Source organism: Poeciliopsis prolifica, unplaced genomic scaffold (genome assembly GCF_027474105.1).
Source record: "Poeciliopsis prolifica strain line A6 unplaced genomic scaffold, Auburn_PproV2 SCAFFOLD038, whole genome shotgun sequence".
NCBI lineage: Eukaryota > Metazoa > Chordata > Actinopteri > Cyprinodontiformes > Poeciliidae > Poeciliopsis > Poeciliopsis prolifica.
The window spans coordinates 3,889,985-3,911,404 of NW_026562413.1; the positions used below are offsets into that span (position 1 = coordinate 3,889,985).

Here is a 21,420-nt window from a genome sequence, read left to right on the forward strand (position 1 = left end):
CAGGTGACACAGGAAGTGCCATGACTAGCTGCCCACAGCTACAAACTGAGCTGGCTCTGCTGTGGGAAGCTTGAAAACTGCAGCTCGGAGGAGGAGCTTCGTCCTGGAAGGCGGGGCTTGGCCCCACTAAGCATTTTACACTGATGGCTGCCGTGGGAGAATAATGGATTTATAAAACATGCATATATGTTTTTGATTAAAAATAAATAAATAAACAAAACACATGAATATTAACATTACAACATAATATAAAGCTAAAAAATTTACGTTATACTGCCCCTTTAAAAAATATCTTTCATAGAAGAGACAGTGACAACAAAGTGATTTGTGGATGTCTTCTCGATTATTTACTTAAAGTTGATTTTTATGTCGTCCAGCCCAGAGCTCTTGCCACTTTTTTTTTTTTGCCCCCCACCTCGCCATGCAAAATGTTGTGGAGCTGCCACCGGGTAGGGGGGGCTGTGATAGGCTGAGGCAGGGAAGAAAGGAGCTGCTCTCAGTAGGCAGAGCAGTTGCCGCTGGAGAGCTCTCTCGACGACCGCAGGCTCCGGCTTGGAAAAGACGCGACGCAAAAAAACAAAAAAACGTTTTGTTTGTTTTTATTTTTTTTTTATTTATTCGTTTCCTTTCCTCCCTCCCCTCCCCCCCCTGTTGCTGTTACACGTTTGAATGAAGATGTGACTCGGCGACATTTAAACCCCTTCAGCGGTATTCATGTGCGAGAAGACAGAGAGAGAGAGGAGAGAGAGAGAGAGAGAGAGAGAGAGAGAGAGAGAGAGAGAGAGAGAAAGAGCGAGAGATCGGGGGAGAGACGAGAAGCAGAGCCGTTCGGGCGAATGGAACTTACTGTCGTGCGTCTGTTTTCTTTTTATGTCTCCTTTTTTGTTGTTTGTTTGTTTGTTTGACGATGTCATCCTTGAATGAGTTCGGGTCCGATCCGTCTCTGATCGCCGCCGAAGCTTGAATCCTGGGATTTATATATATAAAAAAAACCCATCAGGAAACACCGAAAGGAAGGATTCCGCAAAGAGCTGGCGAGCTTTTCCCTCACAGAGCCGGGGATTTAAATAGTCGGTTTGTCGGCGGAGCCCCGGAGAGGCGAGAAGCGAAGGAAAAGAAATTCATGTGGCCATTCTCTCTATAGCCAAACATTTTACTTTTGGAGGATTGCATGATGAGCAAGGAAAGACCTAAGAGGAATATCATCCAGAAGAAATACGTAAGTAGAATCGCGTTCGCTCGAAACGCTCGCCGACATCTATTCAAGTTTGCCTTTTGTGAAAAACGCATAAACTTTTTCGTCGGGGTGGGGGCTGCGAAGGTTACAATGATGCACCGTCTGGGTCTTATGTCCTCTAAAATTCAACAAATACAAGTTTAAACAGTGACATGGCTGTGCTGTGGAGAGACCGAGGTGTTTATTTAGTGTCTGAGCTCCAGCGGGTTCTTCGACATCAGACATGTTTTCGGGCTTTCTGCTTCGCTTCAAGGTGGACTGTTTCGCTCATTTTGGCTCCGTTTTCCCGGTGCCGAAGGGATGCCCTGTGCGTCCGTGCTGTGACGTAAGGGTGGGAAATGTTTTAAATAGTAACAATCTTGCAAACACGTTTCAGGAAAGGCTCCCCCCCCCCACCTCCCCGTCGTTTTTTTGTTCGCTCCTCGCTTCTTGCTGCTCGGAGAAGACGGAGCCTGTCGGCCATAGCTCTGCTCCATTTCGTCCCAATGCTGAGCGTTTCTATCTCCACAGCGAATTATTTAACAATTAACCTCGCTCTCATTGTGGAGACCGTGTTTGGTTATTATTGTTATGTTTTTTGGGGGGTTTTTCTCGCTGCAGGGGCGACACGTTTCGCCGGACTGCTGTGGCTCTTTAATTTCCCCCCCATAAAGAGTCAGGCAGAGCAGCAGGAAAAGAGGGTCACGCTCTTCTGCACGTTCACCCAATTTCCAACACTTCCACGCGACAAATGGACGCGGGTTGTATGTGCTTATGATGTCCATTGGTCCATTTTAACGTCTAAACTCCTCCACGCTCTGTATTTGTCTTCCTCGTGTGACCTCTGCGAAGGAGTATGTTGCAGCAGCACAACTCCATTTTTTTCCCTGTAATGCTACAGAGAGGTGCTTTAGCTCGCCGGTGTTTGGGCTCATAATTTACGTTTTAACGCCGCTGTGGACGGCCTGTGGCGTTTGAACACCGTGTTCTTAAACGACCCGGTCTTTTTTATTGAGAAAAAAAAATGAGGCTGTGTTCAGTTCAGTCGCATTGCAGAGGCTTATGCACGAAGCGACCATTTTCTTTCTGGTGAATTTATGGGAAAGGGGGGCTGTGAGACGGAACTATTCCGCCTGGTGTTTGGCTTTTTAACTCGCGTCCTGGCGCGTTTTGGACCGATACCTGTTCTCGTCTTTCGTCGCTTTATGCCCCGCAAAAGCGTTGAATGGCATCTTTGTGTGGTTTGTTTTGAGCTGGTTCCCCGGTGACCCAAGATGTGAAGTTTGTTGCACTTCTTGTTCTCAAATTGTCCTCGACCTCCATAGTTGGCATCGTAGTCCCAGAGCGACATGATTTGAAAGCGTTTTTTAAAAAAGTGTTTCCTCTTGTTGGCAAGGTCGGACTAAGCAGGATGCAGGCCCCTGGGCAACAGACAGTTCTGGTTTCACATCAACTAGACATGGCCACAAAATTTCATCACCTTTTTTTGTTTTTTTGTGGTGTTTATTCGCCTGTTGTGAAACTGTTCTAATCAGAATACCACTGGACAGGACAAAGTGATTTCATTAATCACATTTAGCAAACATTCAGCTGTTACCTTTTAGTATTACTGCAGCATGCATCACAAAATGAAAGTGTCTTCCAGCCAGTGATGAAAACAGATGACAGACACACATTCATACATACAAATATTAACCCCGTCAATCGCTTAAAAAACAAAAATAATCTGCTGGAACCACCACGGCTACTGGAGGAACTACCGTAGGCTGAAGTTCTGTGATTTGTTGAATCAATTCGCACGTTACGACGTGTTCATAGGTCGTAATGGAAAGAAATTTTATATCTGATACAAAAGCCGACTTTGGCGAGGCGTAAAAAAAGTGAACATTCCACACATGCCAAGCGTTGTATTTGCAAGCACTTTGCCACCATCTTGCAACACCTTTGACTGATTAGCATACTGTGAGCTTTATTATCCAATGTATTTGTCATGTTTAGTTCAGCAATCTCGATTTGATTCAGAATTTTCTTGATTGCAAAATACATCTTATTGTAAATGTAAATGAACTCAGGTAAAGAGTGAAATTGTCCACCAGTTGGGAACACAGAAAAAGTTCACTACATCACCTCCTGACGAAAGGAAGCCCATCTACATGAAGACAGTTTCTCTGAATTTATGCGTTTAACACAGCATCATTTCTAGAATTACCTTAATCATTTGAAAATGAACCAAAAATGATATATGAACAATGTCAAACCTTTATGTGGTCATACAACCCTTTCCAAAACAGCGCAGAACAAACAAAACCAAAGATGTATATGTTGTGTTCAAAGATTTAGTCAGACGTAGGGCTCACTGTTTTCAAATTGTTTCAGACTGCTTAGATTCCACAGATTGAAACACATTACTTGATAAGATATTTTGCTTGGAACTATATTTTCAAAATATCCATTCATGAAAAGATAATGGGGGTAACCTCAAAACGTTGAGATCCTGGGCTGCTGACCCTGTTAGCCTATTCTAAGCTTTGGGCTTGATGTCGGCCAACAGATTTCCACAATAAACCCAAAAAGTTAACAATATTGCGAACTGGGTTGCTAAATTGAGCAACAGTTTTATATGAGCAAGATTGTGTTTGAAAGTAGAAACATTAATGCTTCATCGCAGCGAGAGTAATATTTTCTTGAAGTATGTTTTTCAGTTTATGGGCACATGACTCTAACTCATAAGCGTCACATTAAAATACTGAATTAATAGCTTACAGTTGGCATTCCCCTAAGAATTTACCACTCTTTTTTTAGGAAAGTGTAAAAAAAAACAAAACAACAACAAAAAAGACACAGTCTCTTTTTATAGGGATTTAACACATCTGCATGCATGACCTCTTATGGACACCAGATGTTTTTTGTTTCCTTTCAGCACCTCGGTGTCAGTAACACAATGTGCTGATGTATCAGCCTTTATTGGAAAGCAGCGCAAATGTGGGCCGACTTGAAGGAGACAGATGTTTGGAAAGGCTGACAGAAGAACAGCTTGATCTTTGTTCTTATTTTTTTGGGTCACAGCATAGTTACTTGATACACTCTGATGTGACCGAGCAGTTTCAGTCGCAATAATTGACATTAATTAAAACTAGTTGCTGTTTGTTGAAGGAGGAGTTTGATTGTAGATGGCAAATATGAGATGCATAACTAGGTCATGTAGGTAAATCTTCCCCTGCATTAATGGGATGTTTGAGGAAATGATGAGTCACTTAAATCCAAATTTAAGCTAGATCCAGAATAGAACAGCTTTTGTGAATCTTTCTGAAATGACGTCTTTATTTATGGTCTGTTTTTTTTTTTAGATGTGGTTGATGTGCAGACTCTGGCTTAGATCAAAATAAACCTTAAAAAAACTTTTTAATTGTTTTTTCTTTCCTACCAAGCGTGTAGATTCCTGCTCCAGGAGTTCCTCTCCAGGCTTTCAGACGGGACTCCTGGCCCATACGGATCACTCCACCCCTCCTCCCTTTCTTTGCCTCCCCCTAATTAGCGTAAGACAATTATACATGCTTGGCTTAACCATTTCCCCTGAAACACAAGTGTGAGTTGTTGCCCCTTAACCCCCACCTTGTGCTCCCAACAAACACTGGCTGTCTGCGACTGATATTAAAATTTAGAGTGATTTAAAATATAATTAAGGCAAACAGGGATTGGCTATGATTATGATTAGAGACATTAATACCTCCTGAAGTAAAATACACTGCCAATTTTTTTTTAAATTTTTTATCTAGATTTGCAAGTGTTACTCTTAGGTGGAAAACTGCATATGGTGTAGGTTTGTTTTATTATTTTCACTCTACAAAGCCTGTCATTAAATGGTAAAAACTTTGTCACGAATGAGGTATCAAAGACTGACGCAGGGAGGTGTTGTTCTGTCTAACAAAACATGACACATATTGTGTGGATGGTTATCCGTGTTAGCGAGAGTCGCAGCGGAGTGCAGCTCAGTGCAGCCAGGGCCATTTTGTGCAGAGTCGGCTCTTCCTGTTGGGCCAAGCTTGGGCTAGGCCTCAGATTCAAAGCCTTTAGGTGTGTGTGTGTGTGTGTGTGTGTGTGTGACAAGCCCAGCTGCTGCAGGGGCCTTTACAAATGTAAAGAGGCTGTCAGTGTTCGTTTCATCAGGCCCACAACTGATGAAGACCAAGTTGAAAATCCTCTGTGCTGCACGAGTGTGTGTGTGTGCCAGAGCTCGCACAAAAAGAAGACACAAAAATAGAGAGCCGGGGAGTGCAAAGGCACAGACTCAAACCCCCTCTTCTCTTCTCCTCCTTTTCCTCTTTTTATCTCTGAGTCCCTCTGTCTCGCTCCGGCGTTCTTTGGCCTGTCCAAATGAAATGTGGGCCCCATGCGGGCCCACGGAGTAGAAGGTCGCGGGGTTGTTTTCTTCGCCGTGCTCGGGCCTCGGTGCGCTTCATTTAACCTTATGTTTCAATGCAAATTCTTCTTTCATAATCTCTCTCCTCCTCACGTGTGCAACATGGCAGGGTTCACTTTGCAACCCCTTTGTCACTATGGCTACCAGGGCAAAGCTGAGTGCACTTTGGCAAAAGAGGTGCTTTACAGCCTGTTTATTTTACTACCATACATTCACTATGGTTGCACTCCACGTGGCACACGTGAAAGGCAGTTATGAAATGGGTGTCATCCTCATAGGCGTGTTTTTGCTTAGTCAGTTTTCCCATGACTGTGCTGTATTTATCAGCATGAGAGAGAATCAGTTTCCAACAAGACAAGGATCCATCGTTTTGATTTCCAAAGAGCTAAAAATAAAAAAGAGCAAAACAAACCTCAGATGTAGGGAAACACAGAATGCATAATCAGACCTAGTCGGTCTCATCTTTTCCTCTTATTTAGCGACACATGCTAAATAATTAAATTTGGCAGAACCACAACATCACTTGTTGTGGTTCATGTGAGGAAGCAGCCTTCCCACGCTGCAGGCCCAGCTTCGCATCACTCTGGCCTTGCTCAGTTGCTGCTGCCAGAGACATTTCTGAGGAGTAAAGTTGGCTTGCCCACTCAGTGCTCCCATCCAGCCTTGAAAAGTGAGGAATTATTATTTTCCACGAGGAGAGGAGCAGGGAAAATAATTGAGGTTCCAGGATTCTTTCCTCACTCCATAGATAAAGATCAGATTTACTGAAGAATAGCGGCTTTTCTGGAGACTTTCAATCAGAATTTGTTCTTTATGTTTAACTTGCCACATCGAAACTTATGCTTTCAACTTAGTGATAAGAGTATATGAGTAGACACTCATTCAAATAATAAAAAGTGGGACCATCTGACTGCTGCTTTTGGTCTGTAGATCAGGTATGAGTTTCCCAAATAGCTACATTAGCAACTATGAGCAGCAGAACTAAGGTTTGAAGCCGGATAATAAAGTGTAATATTTTTCTTCCTCCTTATACATATGACTGAACAATAAAATGGGACTCACTGGACAAAATAAATCTCAAAAATTTAATCAAAGTCATGAATGTTTAGACTTATAATTCAATTAGCTCCTTAACTGTCACCTCCAAAACACTTACATGTTAGTCAACACTGGTGACCTCATGACAGGTAAGGTGTTAATTTCCTGAAAATAGGTCGGATATTATTTTTTATAAATTGTGTTCACCTTTGACTTAAATGCTCCTAAATAAAAATTTTGCCTTGTTTAAAGCTCCACATTTTGTGTCAGTCTTTCTGTTTTTAGCATAAGCTAGCCCGTGTAGACCTCGCTGAAGAAGGCAGAGCGCTCCAGGGTGATATTGAATACAGCCTGTAGTGACCGTAGCAGCTTAATGATATAAAGCTGATTACGTAGATACTCTAACCTCGTGGTGGTTACGAGGGTAACTATGCTCACATAGTTATCATAGCTCCTCAGTGCTGTATGATTGGGTGTTACAAGGATGCTTGATAGGTACGGAAATAATAAAACGAGACCACTTGCTTTGAAATGTAAAAATTTTATTTATTTTTTCAAACTATCATATTGGGAATTAAATGTGGTTTTAAACAACTTGACTCAGTTTTTCTTTCTTCAACATTAAAACAATGGAATCATAATTGACTGTTATATATTTTGAGATTTCTTAAAGCATTGCATTATCAGAAGCAAGCTTCGGTGTCTGTAAAAACATAATTTGGAAAGCAGGGAAGACTTTTATGGGAAAATGATCTACAAGGTGTGCCTCTGCTAGGACAGTGGACTTCCTCCCTGCTGGTGCCCTGAGGCCAGCAGTTTCACTTTGGACGACCAAAGGAAGGTTCATCAAACATGAGTAACCTTTACTCTCTAAGTTTTACACATTATGTAATGCAGAGCCCAGTCTCTTGTGATGCAATACAACCTTCACTGCCTATCAGGTGCTCACACCAAGCTTGATCTCTTGGTCTCTCTCTCTCTCTCTCACTCACTCGCACTCACACCCATACACACAAAAGCATGCACAGGTATTTAAGTGTACACCTAGAGTCAGTAGGTGAGATAAATTGACTTTGAGGCCAACTGTGCTCTGTGTCTTGCGCACATAAACTGTGTGAGCTATTTGCATGCGTAACGCCATAAACTGGGCGTGACTTTCTTTGTTATACAAAGTGCGTGTAAAAGCTCGCGTAGGTGTGTTTGCCTGCGTATGCGCTAGTAGATAATGCAAGGCAGGTTTGGACTGAGTGCTGTAGGTTCGTGTGTGTCCCGTACATCACTCGTGTTCCCTCTGTGCACGTTGGAGTGATTTATATCCTCCGGCCTCCTGTAGGTCTGGATGGAGATGGGGAAGGGAATGGGAGGGTGTGAGGGGTAGGACAGCTGGTCAGGCTCTGAAAGGCTGCTTGCATGTGTTTGTATGTCTGCGGACACACATGCTCACTCATCCGTGCGTGTGTGTGTGTGGGGATGGTTGCTGCTGCTTATCCGTTCAGCATCCCCATGAAGCTGAATCAACACTTTAGCTTTGTCTTTGTTTTGGCCTTGTGGACTTTACATAGGCCCTTGAAGGACAATTCAGCAATTCTGGGGTCAAAGGACACAAGTTTCTTTTTTATTATATTTCTTAAAGCACTATGTGTATTTTATTCCTACTTATGATATTATCAGTCTTCTAGTGTTCATGTTTATTTCTCAAAATTCAGGTTTGATTCCCTTGCTTTAAAGCTTGAAGAGGAGGCATTAGCTTGTTTTGTAGCCTTTCTGTATCACCAGGCGATTGCAGCTTAGACGGGCATTAGCTGTTAATAACCATTACGGGTGTCTCTTGGACAACCTCTTGAACGATCTCGGCTCACCTTCACCCACCGCTCCTAGTCTCGGCGACATCGGTTTAATAAACACTCCTCACATTTTCATCCCGTGGTCAATCCCATCTGATCCCCTATTGTGAATCGCTCGTCTTTAAACATCCAGCGAATTAAGCCTCAGGGGATGAGGCAGCAGAGCAGAGGCTCAGTCAAGTATTGATCCCCCTCTCTTACACGCTTTTCTCTGTGCCTAAAATGTCAGATTTGCTGTCAAACCCATGCGCCTGCGTAATGTAAAAAAAATGTAACCGTGCTTCTAAGATCAGGAAATCCCAACAAAGTTCTGGCTTTGGTAAATGCTGACATGTTATATTTTCCATGAAGATGGCTGATTAGACAGAATCATGAGTTCAGTGCAGGGATCTTAATAATCTAACTATTTAGAGTACACTCATAAAGGCTCTTGTTATGTGTTACAATCTGACAAGCTTTCTACCAAGAGCAGTAATCTATAAATAATTTCTTTTACGACTAAGCAGTTTTTCTCTTACCGCTAATAAGCTGTTGGATATTTAGTTCAGTTCCTTTTTGGCACCGTCGTGCTTTGGCTGATGAATCAGGTTCTGCTTTATTATTTCTTAAGATATTGTGTTTTTGCCATGAAACTTTAACTACAATTTCTAGGGTTGTTAAGATTCTTCCAACTCACTAGGAAGGCAGTGTGAGAACAAGATGAAATTACCACAATATTTTGGGAAAACTGTTAATCACTTTTCTGCTTTTTTTTTGTTTGTTTTGTTTTTCTCTTTGGTCCACAATACAGACATTCACAAAACTATTTTATTTATAGTTGCTAGCTGAGAAGCGTTGGTTAGTCACAACATGCTGACGTAAGGTTCCCATATCGTCTGACTTACTGTGCATTTTCTGTGAGCTCCGCACACTCAGACGGTTGAGATTTCATCGATGAGCATACCAATTACGTACGTAATTCCTTAATTTCCCACTTTCCAAGAGGACACTAGCAAGTTCGATGAGACAGTTTGTACAGCGAGGCCACTTGTTAGAACGACACAAAATGGCAGTCTGGCTTCTGCCTATACTTGTGACTTATGAGCTTGGGGTTGCATACAAAACGGTTTGACGGTTTTTTACTTTTTTACCTTGCAACACAGGTTATGATTGTAAAATTTTACCTTTGTGTGGACATATCTGGCAGACATTCGCTTCAAGTACGCACAGACATTTGCAGAGTGAAATACACTCGAGTGTCTGGGAGCCTTAAGTTTTATCCAGCTGCTTGGCAGTCATAACATCATTACGGTGCTGAGCCGGTGGTTCAGAACGTAGGGATCTGTAAACCTTCACTCCATCATTTGTTGCATCGGTAATATGTGTTGGCTGGATGTTTTATTAGTATTCAGATTCTCTTTGCCCATGTTATGTTTGGTGACACTTCTTGCTCTCATGCAGCATAAAAAAGTATACAACTTAATTGCAAATTGCATGATTTTCTTAAATTGTTTGGCTGTATAAATATTTCACACTTTAACATCTTGAGCTCGTCCATCATTTTTAATGATCTTCTCAAGTTATTTTGACACTTGTTTTCGCTATTACTCATCATTGTAACATTTGCATTTATTAAATTGTTAGGCTTTTGTTTTATTTGCTGAAATATTTTATTGCTGTAGGTGGAAAGTATTTTTAAAAGGTGTGAATCGGTAAGTCGGTAACACAGCATTGATTCTTTTTCTTCCCTTTTTTGCGTATTGATTTTTTTTCTTTTCTCAAAGCAATAGGTACTTCTTAAGCATTTCCACAGAGAGAAGTCGGCTGGGTGTAAAATGTATTGTTCCCCTCGCTTTAACCCCCGCTCAATAGATAAGAGCCTTCTTTTTTTATTTATTTTTTTTTTTTACAATTCTGTAGGCAGTGTTATTTCCTCCAGGCCTCACAGCAGGGAGCTATAGTGCAAGCTGCTCTGAGGGAAGGGCGTCAGGGCTCGGGCTTGAATGTCTGGCTGGCCTTCTCTGGCCCCGGATCAAACATCACACGGCCCCGGGGGTTGCGGACCAGGCCTGGAATTTGCAGATCGTTGAGAAGTACACCTTTTGAGGACGGCGGTAATCTAATTAAGCACACTGTTGTGTGAAATATCTGCAGGGACGACATTCGGTGTAAAGCATTTGTCCAAGACGTGCCTTTGACGGTCACTTCAAGGAGCGATGTAATGTTTGTGTCTGGTGTCAATTGTTTTCGGAACTAGACAGGAAATGAGCTTATTGACTCTAAACCTGTCCGACTACTCCGCATGTATATATGTAAACGTAGAAACTTATAAGGCGGGTAAAAGTTTGTGTTTCTTTCAAGAAGAATTCATGCTTTGATGTTTAACGGTAACAGTGTACCACTGCCTACCGTATAAACGAGTGCTTGTGTCAGTAAGGGGACTTGTTTATCCCCCCACCCACCTTCTCGCCCACAGGTTCGAATGGAAACCGATACTTTGACAAGATTTCTGAACAAGGAAAACATCCTTCAGGTTGCGCACAAAGTTTTTGTTATAAAATGAGAAGGAATTCCATCGAACTCCTCCAAAAGACACAAAGCTGGTAGAAAAACAAAATACATTAGAAATGAGTAAGTCACCCTCTTTCAGAGAATAGAAAACATAACGTTTTGCCAATACAGGCTCTTCATTTAGTCATCGCTTTTCCTCGTATCGCCCAGATGTTGTGACGAATTTTGAAATAAAACAATTAGTCATAAGAAGCTTGTTACTTTCGTAGTTCGTGACGGCAGACTGTTTCCTGACAGTGAACCTTTTTATTTAACCTGTCATTGTTGACAATAAATTTCATTCTGAACAAGCCGCCGTTGTTCAGACGCAGAAATTGAGAGTGGAAATTCAGATTAGTCATAGCGCAAAGTCACACATGAGGTTTTCAATTCTCGTCATGTTCCATTGGCTGGAAAAGCAATATGTACAGTTAGATCTATTGATCGAAACATAAATAAGCTACCTTTCAAATGTGGAAATTAAACGGCGGTGGATGGAGTCTCTCGATGATGAATTTCTGTGTTCTTGTGACTGACTGATCCAAAGGGTGGATTTCCAGTTGTCGGTAAACTATTTAAATAAGCCAATGTGACTTTTATCTGTTTTGAGTCAAAACAACTTGTGCGTGTTACAACTTGAAACAAAATGAGGAGAAAAAACCCCATACGATAAATGCTGAGTTTCGCGTTTATCTCTTGAGAATTTTGGAGGACTAGTCCCTTCGTGGCTTCTGTTTTTTGATGTTTTATAAAACAGAAAACCCCACGATTTCCTCTCGTTCCGTGAATCACTTTAGATGCAGTGGTGCTGTTTGTAAGAAGCCTTGTTCTTTGCGAGCATTCACACACCAAACGATCCATTTAATCCAGAAACATGCACACAGTAATGAAGTTAGCCAATTAATTGACAGCTGTTAGCAGGCCATGTGACTTAAAGTCAAACGAAGTGTCAGCCGGGTCTATCATAATCAATTGGCTGCGAATTGACTGTAGCTTTTGTAGTTTACACTGGTGTAATATTGACATTTTCATGAGATTCCTCACTGTCTTATGCTGAAAATAATTCAATTTACTTCCCGTTTCTTGCTTCCTCTTTGGTCGTCATCCCCCAAGCATCAGTAGCTGCTGTAAAACTGGGAGTGCATCGGTCTTGTGTAGCTCCACGGATGCCATCTAATTGCCCCTCATGCATCAACTTCATTCTTTGTCCCCACTGTATCAGGGCTGTTATTAATTACCTCTCTTTTTATCCTGCTTTTCTTTCTGCTCTTCCCTTGCTGCTCACTTCTTTCTTTTTTTATTATTTGCTTTTCTTTGATTCTTAAAGCAATGAAGCATTTCTGTTTTAATGAATAAGAATTCCAAGTGCAGAAATTCAGATTTGGTCCAAACTACAAGTTGAAATCATTTAATTACTTCTTGCCTATTTTCTTTGAGCAGACTCTTAACAGTTGTCATGATCTCAGTTTAAGCCCTTGTGCTCAAGGCCTCTCTTGTAATATCTCTGGCTTTGTTTCCTAATCTTTCTTTACTGGACTGAAATCTGCATTTGTAGATGAGAAACAGATTTTTTTTTCTCGCAGAAGAGATGGATTTTCTGTGTGCTTTGGAAGCACTTGGATATGCATTCAGGGTTTGGAGGATGACGAGGTTTTTAAGCTTCCAGTTGGCTGGTCATCGGTCAGGACTGGTCATACTGGATCTGAACCGATTCCAGTCTGCAGACCGTTTTTCTGTTTCAATTCAGAAATTCAAACTCTTGGTGGGCATGTCCTTTTTTTTTGGTGTAAATTCCTTCACCATCCTCCTTGTGTGTATTTTATTTCTTTTTTTTTATATATATGAAAAGTTTTCTGGAAAGTTAGTTTTACAAACTAAGTATAATCACTCCTCTGTGATTCAGGTGAAAATTCTTCTTTTTTTTTAATTTGTCAATATTTTTCTTTTAATTTGTAAATGAGCTGTGACAAATGTCACAATTGTGTTGACTCACAAAATGACTAATCATTTTCAATGCCTTTCTGACAGTGAGCTTTTTTTTTTTTCTTTAAGCATTCTCCTTTTGACTGAAATAAATTAGCTTGCGGCGTTGGTCTGTTTTGGAGTGAGGCATATTGATGTTCTTTTAGTGACCTGACCCAAACAGTGTGAGTGCTTGTATCTAACCAACATGGCTGAAAATAATAATAATAACAGAAAAAATAAAAAACGAAAAATCAGTGCACTAACATAACCTGGCTGATTGCTAATTGTCCCTCTTTGTTCTCCTGGTTGAATGTTCTGTTGTCTGTTTTAGCTTCCATTAACCATTGCACTTAATGGTAGTCTTATCTCCTTTTCACATCAGCCTGCTTCCTGTTAACCTTCAGAACACTACTCTGTGTTTTCTTTAACATTTGAAATTGCATTTTTAGGTTACTTTATACGTTAACTCAGAAATATAAAAAATGTACATATAGTGCTACCTGTTATTTGGAGGTTGCCTCTCCCAGCAGCACATTTGGAGACAGTCAAACATGCTTGCAGGCTCTGATTATCTCTATGAAATCAGCCTCCCTCCCCCTGTCTGTCTCACTCCCATTCCCCTTTAATTTTACGTGGCCGCAATATCCTACCTAGAACCCTGATTGTTGTTTTTCTGTGAGCGGGAATGGTGTTGTTGGAACATAATCATTTAGTCTCCCTCCCGTGGTTCTGGCAGGCTGCACGCTGAAATCTATCCACTGCTCATTTTCATGGAGGGACGAATTTGTCAGAGCCGAGACTGCCGCTGGCTCGCCTTTAACGTCGCGTTTGCTGCAGTAGATGGAAATGTATGTGGCAGAGATTTGAGAAATGGCACATGTCGCACACACTCCGGGGTCACGCTTGTGACATTGATTAGCTTGATCGGGATATAATTGGTTTACGCTGGCTTTTTAATGTTGGCGTCAGCATGAGTTTACGCAGCAGTCTCCCTCCCGATCAGCTGCTCGGTCACAAGTCAAAGTGATTGTGAAAGCGTCACACTGTAATAACGGACAGTAATAACGGGTGTTATTTTAAAACTCAGACTTTGTACAGGATTCAGCTAAGCGATTAAACATTCTGACATATTATTTCAAATGAACCTATGAGCCACGGTGATAGAAAATAAAACAGGCTTCCTCCACCACATTCCTCTCGATTGCCATTGTTGTTTCCAAACTCAGTCTATTCATTTTTACTTGGATTGTTGTAGCTTTTTTTTTTTTTTTTTTTCAGATATCTTCCTCTTGCTGCAGCGAGGGTCACCTACATGGAGGATACCCTGATTGATTTATCGGGTCCAGAGGTGCACACTGGCCTGGTTACATGACAGGGATTAGATATTTATTGTTCCAGATCCAGAGTCAGCTGCTAACATGAGGCCCAGAATTCCTAGCTGTACTCACCACCCCCGGCTCCTCCAGCTGCTGCTATTCGTATAATAGTCAGTTGATTCTTGTCTTCGTGTTAAACTAATGGCAACAGCATTTAACTGTTTTTCACTTTTTCACATAATGTGGTCTGGAACGCATTGGTATGTTTACTCAAAATGTTAAACCCTAAAGCTACAACTGTATGGATTTCTATATTCAAGGCTGAATTGGAAAAATTGATCTTTTTTGAGCATTATATCATGTTTTAATGTTATTCTTTCATCAAAACAAACATATTCTTTCATGCACGTTTGAGCAACCCTTCTCCTCTAGGATTCAACCTACATTTAGTTGCTTAGCAGACATATCATAAAGTTTCCAAGCAGCTTTTCAAACCAAACAAACTCTTGCGACTCCCCAGAAAAGATGCAGATCCTCACTGTGGTGATGAAACTCTCAGAAAAGCGACATACAATTGATGGATGGATAAGAGATGGAATAGTTTGACACCAGCAACTGGGCCATTCTCGTTCTGCCTCCACTTTCCAAGATCTCCCGGCTTGTGCATTTCCTCATTCTCGGCAAGCGTTCCATAAACAAGTGATCTCATTGCTTTGTGTAGCAGAAAGCGGCAAAAATAATCATGCGTAGGGAAATGAATTTCGTCCAAGCCTTGTTGGTTCGTCTAGAGATTGACAGCCAGTTTGCATGTGATTTCCATAAATGAATGAGTTGATGTATGAGAAACTTGTCAGATGGATTGATGTTTGAAGTCGGCTGTCGTTCACTGGCAGAGTTTATTGTGACTGTTCCCAACTTTGACCCATCATGATATGACTCACTAACTATATGACTGACAGATATCCAGCAACATCATGATTATTTCTCATTTAGTGCGTCTCATAAAATATTTCCTTCTAATTGTGAAATTGCAAGGATGATGGTTGTTCAAAACTTATGACAGTTTTTTTTCCCTTTTCCTTATTATTCCTTCATCCTCTCTTCAGTCTCTTTCTTGCTGGCAGGTGTGATCAGTGCAGTACTGTCAGACTTTGAAGAGCGTAGGGGGTTTTGAGAATCTTCTAAGAATGGTCAGATGCTCCCCCTCTCTCTGTGGGCTTCCTGTGTCGTCTGTGTTTGTTGGAAGCCTTTGTACGTCTGGGAAGCACCTCTCCTTCCTCACGGATATTCTGCCATTTCCACTTCAGGGACCGTTAAGACGAGCAAGCTCAATCATAGCCAACCTCTAACATTGCTTATAATTAAAACCCAGCTGCACCATGGTAACACTATCCTCCTGGGATAGTGTTAGGCTTTATCTGGAAACTACCTGCAACTACAGTTCAAACTCAGCAAGAAATATCTTCATGTTTTGGCACAAAAGTCAGGCTTTTAAAATTGTTTTATAGTAAATGATTTAGTCAGATTTAGAGATGGTAGTTTATTATTTATTGTTGTACAGTTTTTGTCTTGCTGCTCCAAGCCATGATTAAAATGGTGCTATTTCCTGCATAGCATGTCAAGTTCTGCAGCAACCTTTTTTAAATTCAGTTATTCAGATTTGGGTATACCTTTACAACATGCTGAATATTGACCCTCGGACTGAATTAGGAAGCCACTTCAAGATGCGGCTTTCTTTAGACAGGCAGTTTTTTCCTCTAGTTTTAAAGCACCAGTAGCTCTGATATGATGCAAGCATTAGTTGGCATTTGCTGTAGGAACTTGAACCTTTTTATTGCGTTTTGAATCATCAAAATATGGACTTTGTCCCTCTGTTAAGAAGTTTTGCTAGTTTGCTGAATCCGAGCTTAAGAAGCAATCATTTTTGTGTGTCCTGTTGGACATAAATGTTTGCAAATATTTTTCAGCTGAAGGTGTTTCATCCATGTCTTTGGCCTGGATTTTTTTTTAATGAAAGGCCTGAAAATGTGCTGCACACTGCTGGTCAGCTGCTCTCCTTTAACATGCTTGAAAGACACTTGAATTTAGCAGGTGCTTAATTTAACGTTTCAGTCTCAAACCGACAGCTGTAAAAACTGTAAGCAGTATTGACCAATGCTATTTGTTTTGGCAGGAGTAGGAATTAATTTTCTCGTGTAAATAGCTCAATGTTTTTATCATCTTAATTGTTCAGTTAGAATCTAATACAAGCTCATGTCTAATTAAGTCAGTTGTGTTTTTTTTTGTTGCTTTTGTTGGAACATTAAATAGCAATAAAGTCAAAATATTGTTGCAGTGTGTCTTATTTTTCCTGTGGAAAAAAAAAAGACAAGCCAGTTTTTCAGGGCATAATCAGCTAGCTTCATTTTGCTTGTATCATTTAATCATTGGATGAATAAACCAAGAAAGCTTGTCATGGTTCTTTTCACACCAACTGTTTTTTAAGATAAAGGTAGTATAAGCTAGATTGTTTTAAATATATTAATACTTAAAGTTTAAAAAGTGCCAGATTGATAATGAAACAAGCTCTCGGGTAATTTCTTCCTCTTTCGTTCATGCGCTCATTATTTGCTTATCCTTCACACATTCAGACAAGATGGCTGCTTGAGGCAGGAGCTGGTTGGTAACACCTCCAGCCTGCACAAGGGGCACCTTTTTGTTTTGTAGCTGTTTCCCCTGCTACAAGGGGGAAGAAAGTGAGGGGGAGCTGTGAGATTAGGGGTCCCTTCTTGTTCCTGAACACTCGCATTGTGCAGCCGAGCAGCAGCCTTCACGGCCCTGCTCTCTTGCAGAGTTTATGTGAAGCGCAAGCGGACTCTGCATTCGCCTCTTAGTGACAATAAAGAAGTAGGTCAGCGAAGAGACCCTGCTCAACCCGAGCTGAGCTGCTAATGTGTGTATAAGTGCATACGTGTTCGTGCATGTTTTGCACTTGTGTGTGTGTGTATGTGTGGCACAGTGTGTCACTTGCTTCCTTCCGGCTGCAGCCAGCTCGACCCACCCGGCTTCGGCGACAGCGAGCTTGGGTGACAGCTGTAGCACTGGCAGAGCTCCGTCCGCAGTCAGCAGTCGTATACAGACTGACAGGCGAGCGGAGCAGGAAGAGGAAGGGGTGTGGGGGTTGTTGGATGTGGAAAGCACTTTTCTGAGATGGAACAAGTGTGCAGGAGAAATGCAGAGGGAAAACAGGAGGGCTCTGGCACGAGTCGTAAGTCTGAAGTGAGTGTAAAGGAAGAGGCAAAAACTGAACGCTGCAGAGGACGAAACTGGATGAGTGAATTCTCCCCATCTCTTAGACTCATTTCACAGCTCACTGCTGTTGTTAGGGGATGGCTTTAGCTGCTCCACCCTTTTTACCCAAAGAGCCAATCTACAATCTCCTCCTCGTCGTGCTGTCTTCTTATTGGTGGGCTCTCTGAGCCAAAGAGAATGAAATGGGATTGATGGGTAATCTGGGACTGGGGCAGAGTGGTGGAAGCTCTGGTTTTAAGGTTAGCCTAACATGAATATTGAGTTAATGTTCAAGGGTGAAATATGAAAAAAAAAAAAAAAAAACTAAAATTTTAGTATAATTTATTCTATTTTCTCTTTAAAAATGCTGTTTTCTATTCAAGGAGCACACTAAAGCATCCAACATTTCTTTCTTCCACAACCAAATTTTTAGTTGTTTAACTTTTGCTTTAAAGTATAAAGCACAAAAGCTTTATGAACTGCAGCATAAATGCTTTAAATTTGGAGCGTGTACAGACAAATTGAAAGAAAGGACACAAGGAAGGAAAAGAAGTAAAGCAATGAACAAGGTAAATAAGAAATTAAAAGAAGAGGGTAGGACCGAAAGGAACGGATAGGAGGGAAGATGGAAGGAAGGCATGCAAGAGGGAAGGAAAGTAGAAAGCGTGAGAGGTGGGATGATGGTGAGCCACAAAGAAGTGTGAAAAGATAAAATATTGAACAGACACAGTCGAAGAAAGTCATCATTTAGACGCTGGAACACAGACAAAGTCTGGAAGAGCAAATTGTTCCATACTTTTCCAGACTAGAGGAACCTAGACTCCATTCTTGTTCCTGAATACTTTTAAGATTCACAATAAGCCACATCTGTTCGACACGGAATACGTCGCATAAATAATGGGAAACGCTTTCATAATAGACCTATTTAGTTAGTTGATTCTGTTTACAATCAATGTTATATTGTAAAAACGACATAGTAAAAGAGAAGATCTGTGCAACTGGAAAACAAAGTACTGATGGCTGTCTGGACCCGTTCAGACATGGCTGCACGGTTGGGCCCCCATGGGCATTGTCATGGTTCTGAATGGCTAATGGGAAGTGAAACCAGAGCTTGAGATTGCTCTGTAATGGCTTCTGAGAAATTTCCTCTGGTATACTATACAGCATTTCGGAGCCACATTTGTTGTGGCTTTGTTATAAGGCCTGAAAAAACAGATTGATGTATGCATGTATATATACAAGATGGAATTTAGGGCTTTCTACTAAAAAGGGCTCTGTGGCACAATATCATTTCAAACAACTGAATTTGTCTTCGCTGTATGAATAAGAAAGTGTAATGGCTTGCTTTCAGCCAGCTGACAGTCAGGCTGCTCTCTCTCCATGTCAGGAGGGTGAACTGCTACACAGGATTATTTTATGATTCTTTAATTGCTTTTATTTCGAACATAAAAGCATTAATCATTTCTTCTGCTGTTAAAATAATGTTACATAGATTATTCATTCCTGCTTTTTATGGCTGCACTACTCTGTTCCATACAGCTGCAGCCGCTGATAGTTAATCTGGCATCTCATTAAAAGCACTCGGGACAATAGAAACAGTGGCTGAACATTTCTGTGGGTTTGAAATATGCTTTTAAAAAATCCTTTTAAAAGACCTGAAAAAAGGCCCATGCCTTTTTTAAGTACAAGGACTGATGCTCAATCCGATGTGACAGTTTTTCTAGTGAAGACGGCTTAGTCTAAGCAGTGTTTTTCTTCCTTTCACTGATACCATCGGCTACCTTGAACATTTCAGTGTGGGCTGTCAAAAAATCTCATCTGTGCTCTTCGTGTTCAGAGGACTCACAGAACCCATTTACTGTAACCGTTTTCTGATGTTTCCCATTAGAGCAGCATCTGCTCTGAGCATTTCTCATCATTTCTGTATTTTGTCTCCTCTTACCCCGTCACGGAGACTCAAAAAATGCGTACATAATTAGCAGAAATCCCCATGTTTTTGAGTATCCAGGAACAGATCAGAGACCTTGTGCATCACTCTTTCATACTGAAATGACATGGTCGCCACAAACCACAAAGACTTTCACTCTCCGGAGGAGAGGAGAAAGTGTGTGGCACATCTTCACACAGCCCCAGCATTAGCGCTCTGCTTTCAGACGAAATCAGGAGGATTTAAAAGGAGCGAGACTACGGTCGACCTGCTCCGAATAAGGCTGGAGCATAAACAGATCAAGAGTTAATTATTCAGACCAGCGTGAGAGACGCTGAGGGTTTCCCCAGAGATCGTGTCGGGGCCTCTCTCTCTCAGCATCCTGCAGTGTGAAGATTGTGGAGTTGGAAACTATTAAAACTGGTCTTACACATTAACACAAGTTGCTTAAGCACGATGTGTTTTTAAAGCACTCCACAGAGAGGGCTTAAATCCTTGTCATCTTTACACTTTCCCCTGCACCACCCCCTCCTCCTCGTTAGCTGTACTGACAGGAAGGATACCTGATTTCAAAAGAGTTTCAAGATGACGCAGCTGGCAAGAAAAGGCCTCCATCAGCAAAGAGTATCGAAAGCTCACAGAAGGGGAAACTTATGACGATGCCGCCTGTTTTCCAAAAAGCAAGTTGCATCTGAAACCTTTGGCATCGTCCTCGGAATGGTGCGTGAAACGAAATTCTGCTCAGTTTGCTTAGTGACCAGCTAATTGGCTTTAAGCAAATAGGTTTTTAGCATGTGACGCAGTGCTTTCAAGGAACACTTAAGAACAAAACCTGACATTTCCCCCCCGTGTGGCTCTACTGATTCCGATCCCACTAATGCGTGGCTAAAAAAGGGAGAAATGCCACCACGCCGTGCCTATACAGCGAGTCACATCATTATTTCACGAGGATAGTAATTTCAGAGAGCTTGTGTTTGTGTGTGTGAGTGACAGAGCGCGTAGGTGTGCTCGAGCAGGGGGAGCGATGTTTGTTTGAAGCTGTATTTGCCCTCACCGTATAGGTTTTCCATCAGCCCAGAAGCTCGTTCGCTGTGCCGGGAAAGTAGCAGGTGTGACCTGGGAGTGTGAGTGGAGGTGTGGAAAAGGAGAAGCAGCATAGTGGGTCTGATCGTAAATGCAACGACACGTACTCCGTCTTTGTGATGAGCAAAGCTGAGATGATGTAAAGCCACACGCTGTCACAAGTACTCCTCCACTCCTCTGAGGTGAACTGTTAAAGTGGGCGGATGTGTTTTGTGTTGGCTGATGTGATTAAAAAGCCCATTTTCATATTCAAAGCCTACAGCAACTACACCCAATAAGACGTCCTCTGAGTTTTTAGTAATCTTGGTCTGATGACTGTTTAACAATATAATTTCCTTGGCAATTTGGTTAAGGTTATGGAAGCAGATGAACCTTCTTCACTCCTGAAAAAAATCAGTTTACTTTGAAATAAGTCAGAACCTTAGTATTAAGATAACCTTCTGCAAACTGTTTATCTATTTTCTAGATTTGACTTTCAATGTCTTGGTTTAAGTATCTGTGTTGTTGCTGTGATATAGACGTTGTTATAAACTATTCCAAATATTGTGTTGTTATGGTTTCTTTTTCTCTTTTGCCAAGTCCTACATTTATCGTCACGTCACCTTTTTGTCTTTGCTGGCTTCAGATGCAGGCGTGTGGATTCTCACGGTCCAAAAACAGGACTGTAGGGCTAATTGGTCTCTCTAAATTGTCCAGGGTGTATCCTTGTATCAAACATTTAAAAGTAAAAAGATTTAAAAAAAATGGTGGTCTGGAAAATGACCAGCTTCAAATCAGAAGTCAAGTCAAAAAGACGACCAAGGGCGAAAAAC

The 21,420-nt window shown here is 41.4% G+C and overlaps 1 protein-coding gene across 2 annotated transcripts in view; it reads left to right on the plus strand.

The window, feature by feature from the left end:
* The first annotated feature begins 514 nt into the window (after positions 1–514).
* Positions 515–21,420, plus strand: part of jarid2b (jumonji, AT rich interactive domain 2b) — a 109,222-nt gene continuing 88,316 nt past the window's right edge. For both annotated transcript variants that reach the window (XM_055053735.1, XM_055053736.1), the window contains exon 1: positions 515–1,219. In XM_055053735.1, the coding sequence (XP_054909710.1) occupies positions 1,172–1,219 (48 nt within the window). In that variant the 5' untranslated portion in view covers positions 515–1,171. The remainder of the gene's footprint in view (positions 1,220–21,420) is intronic.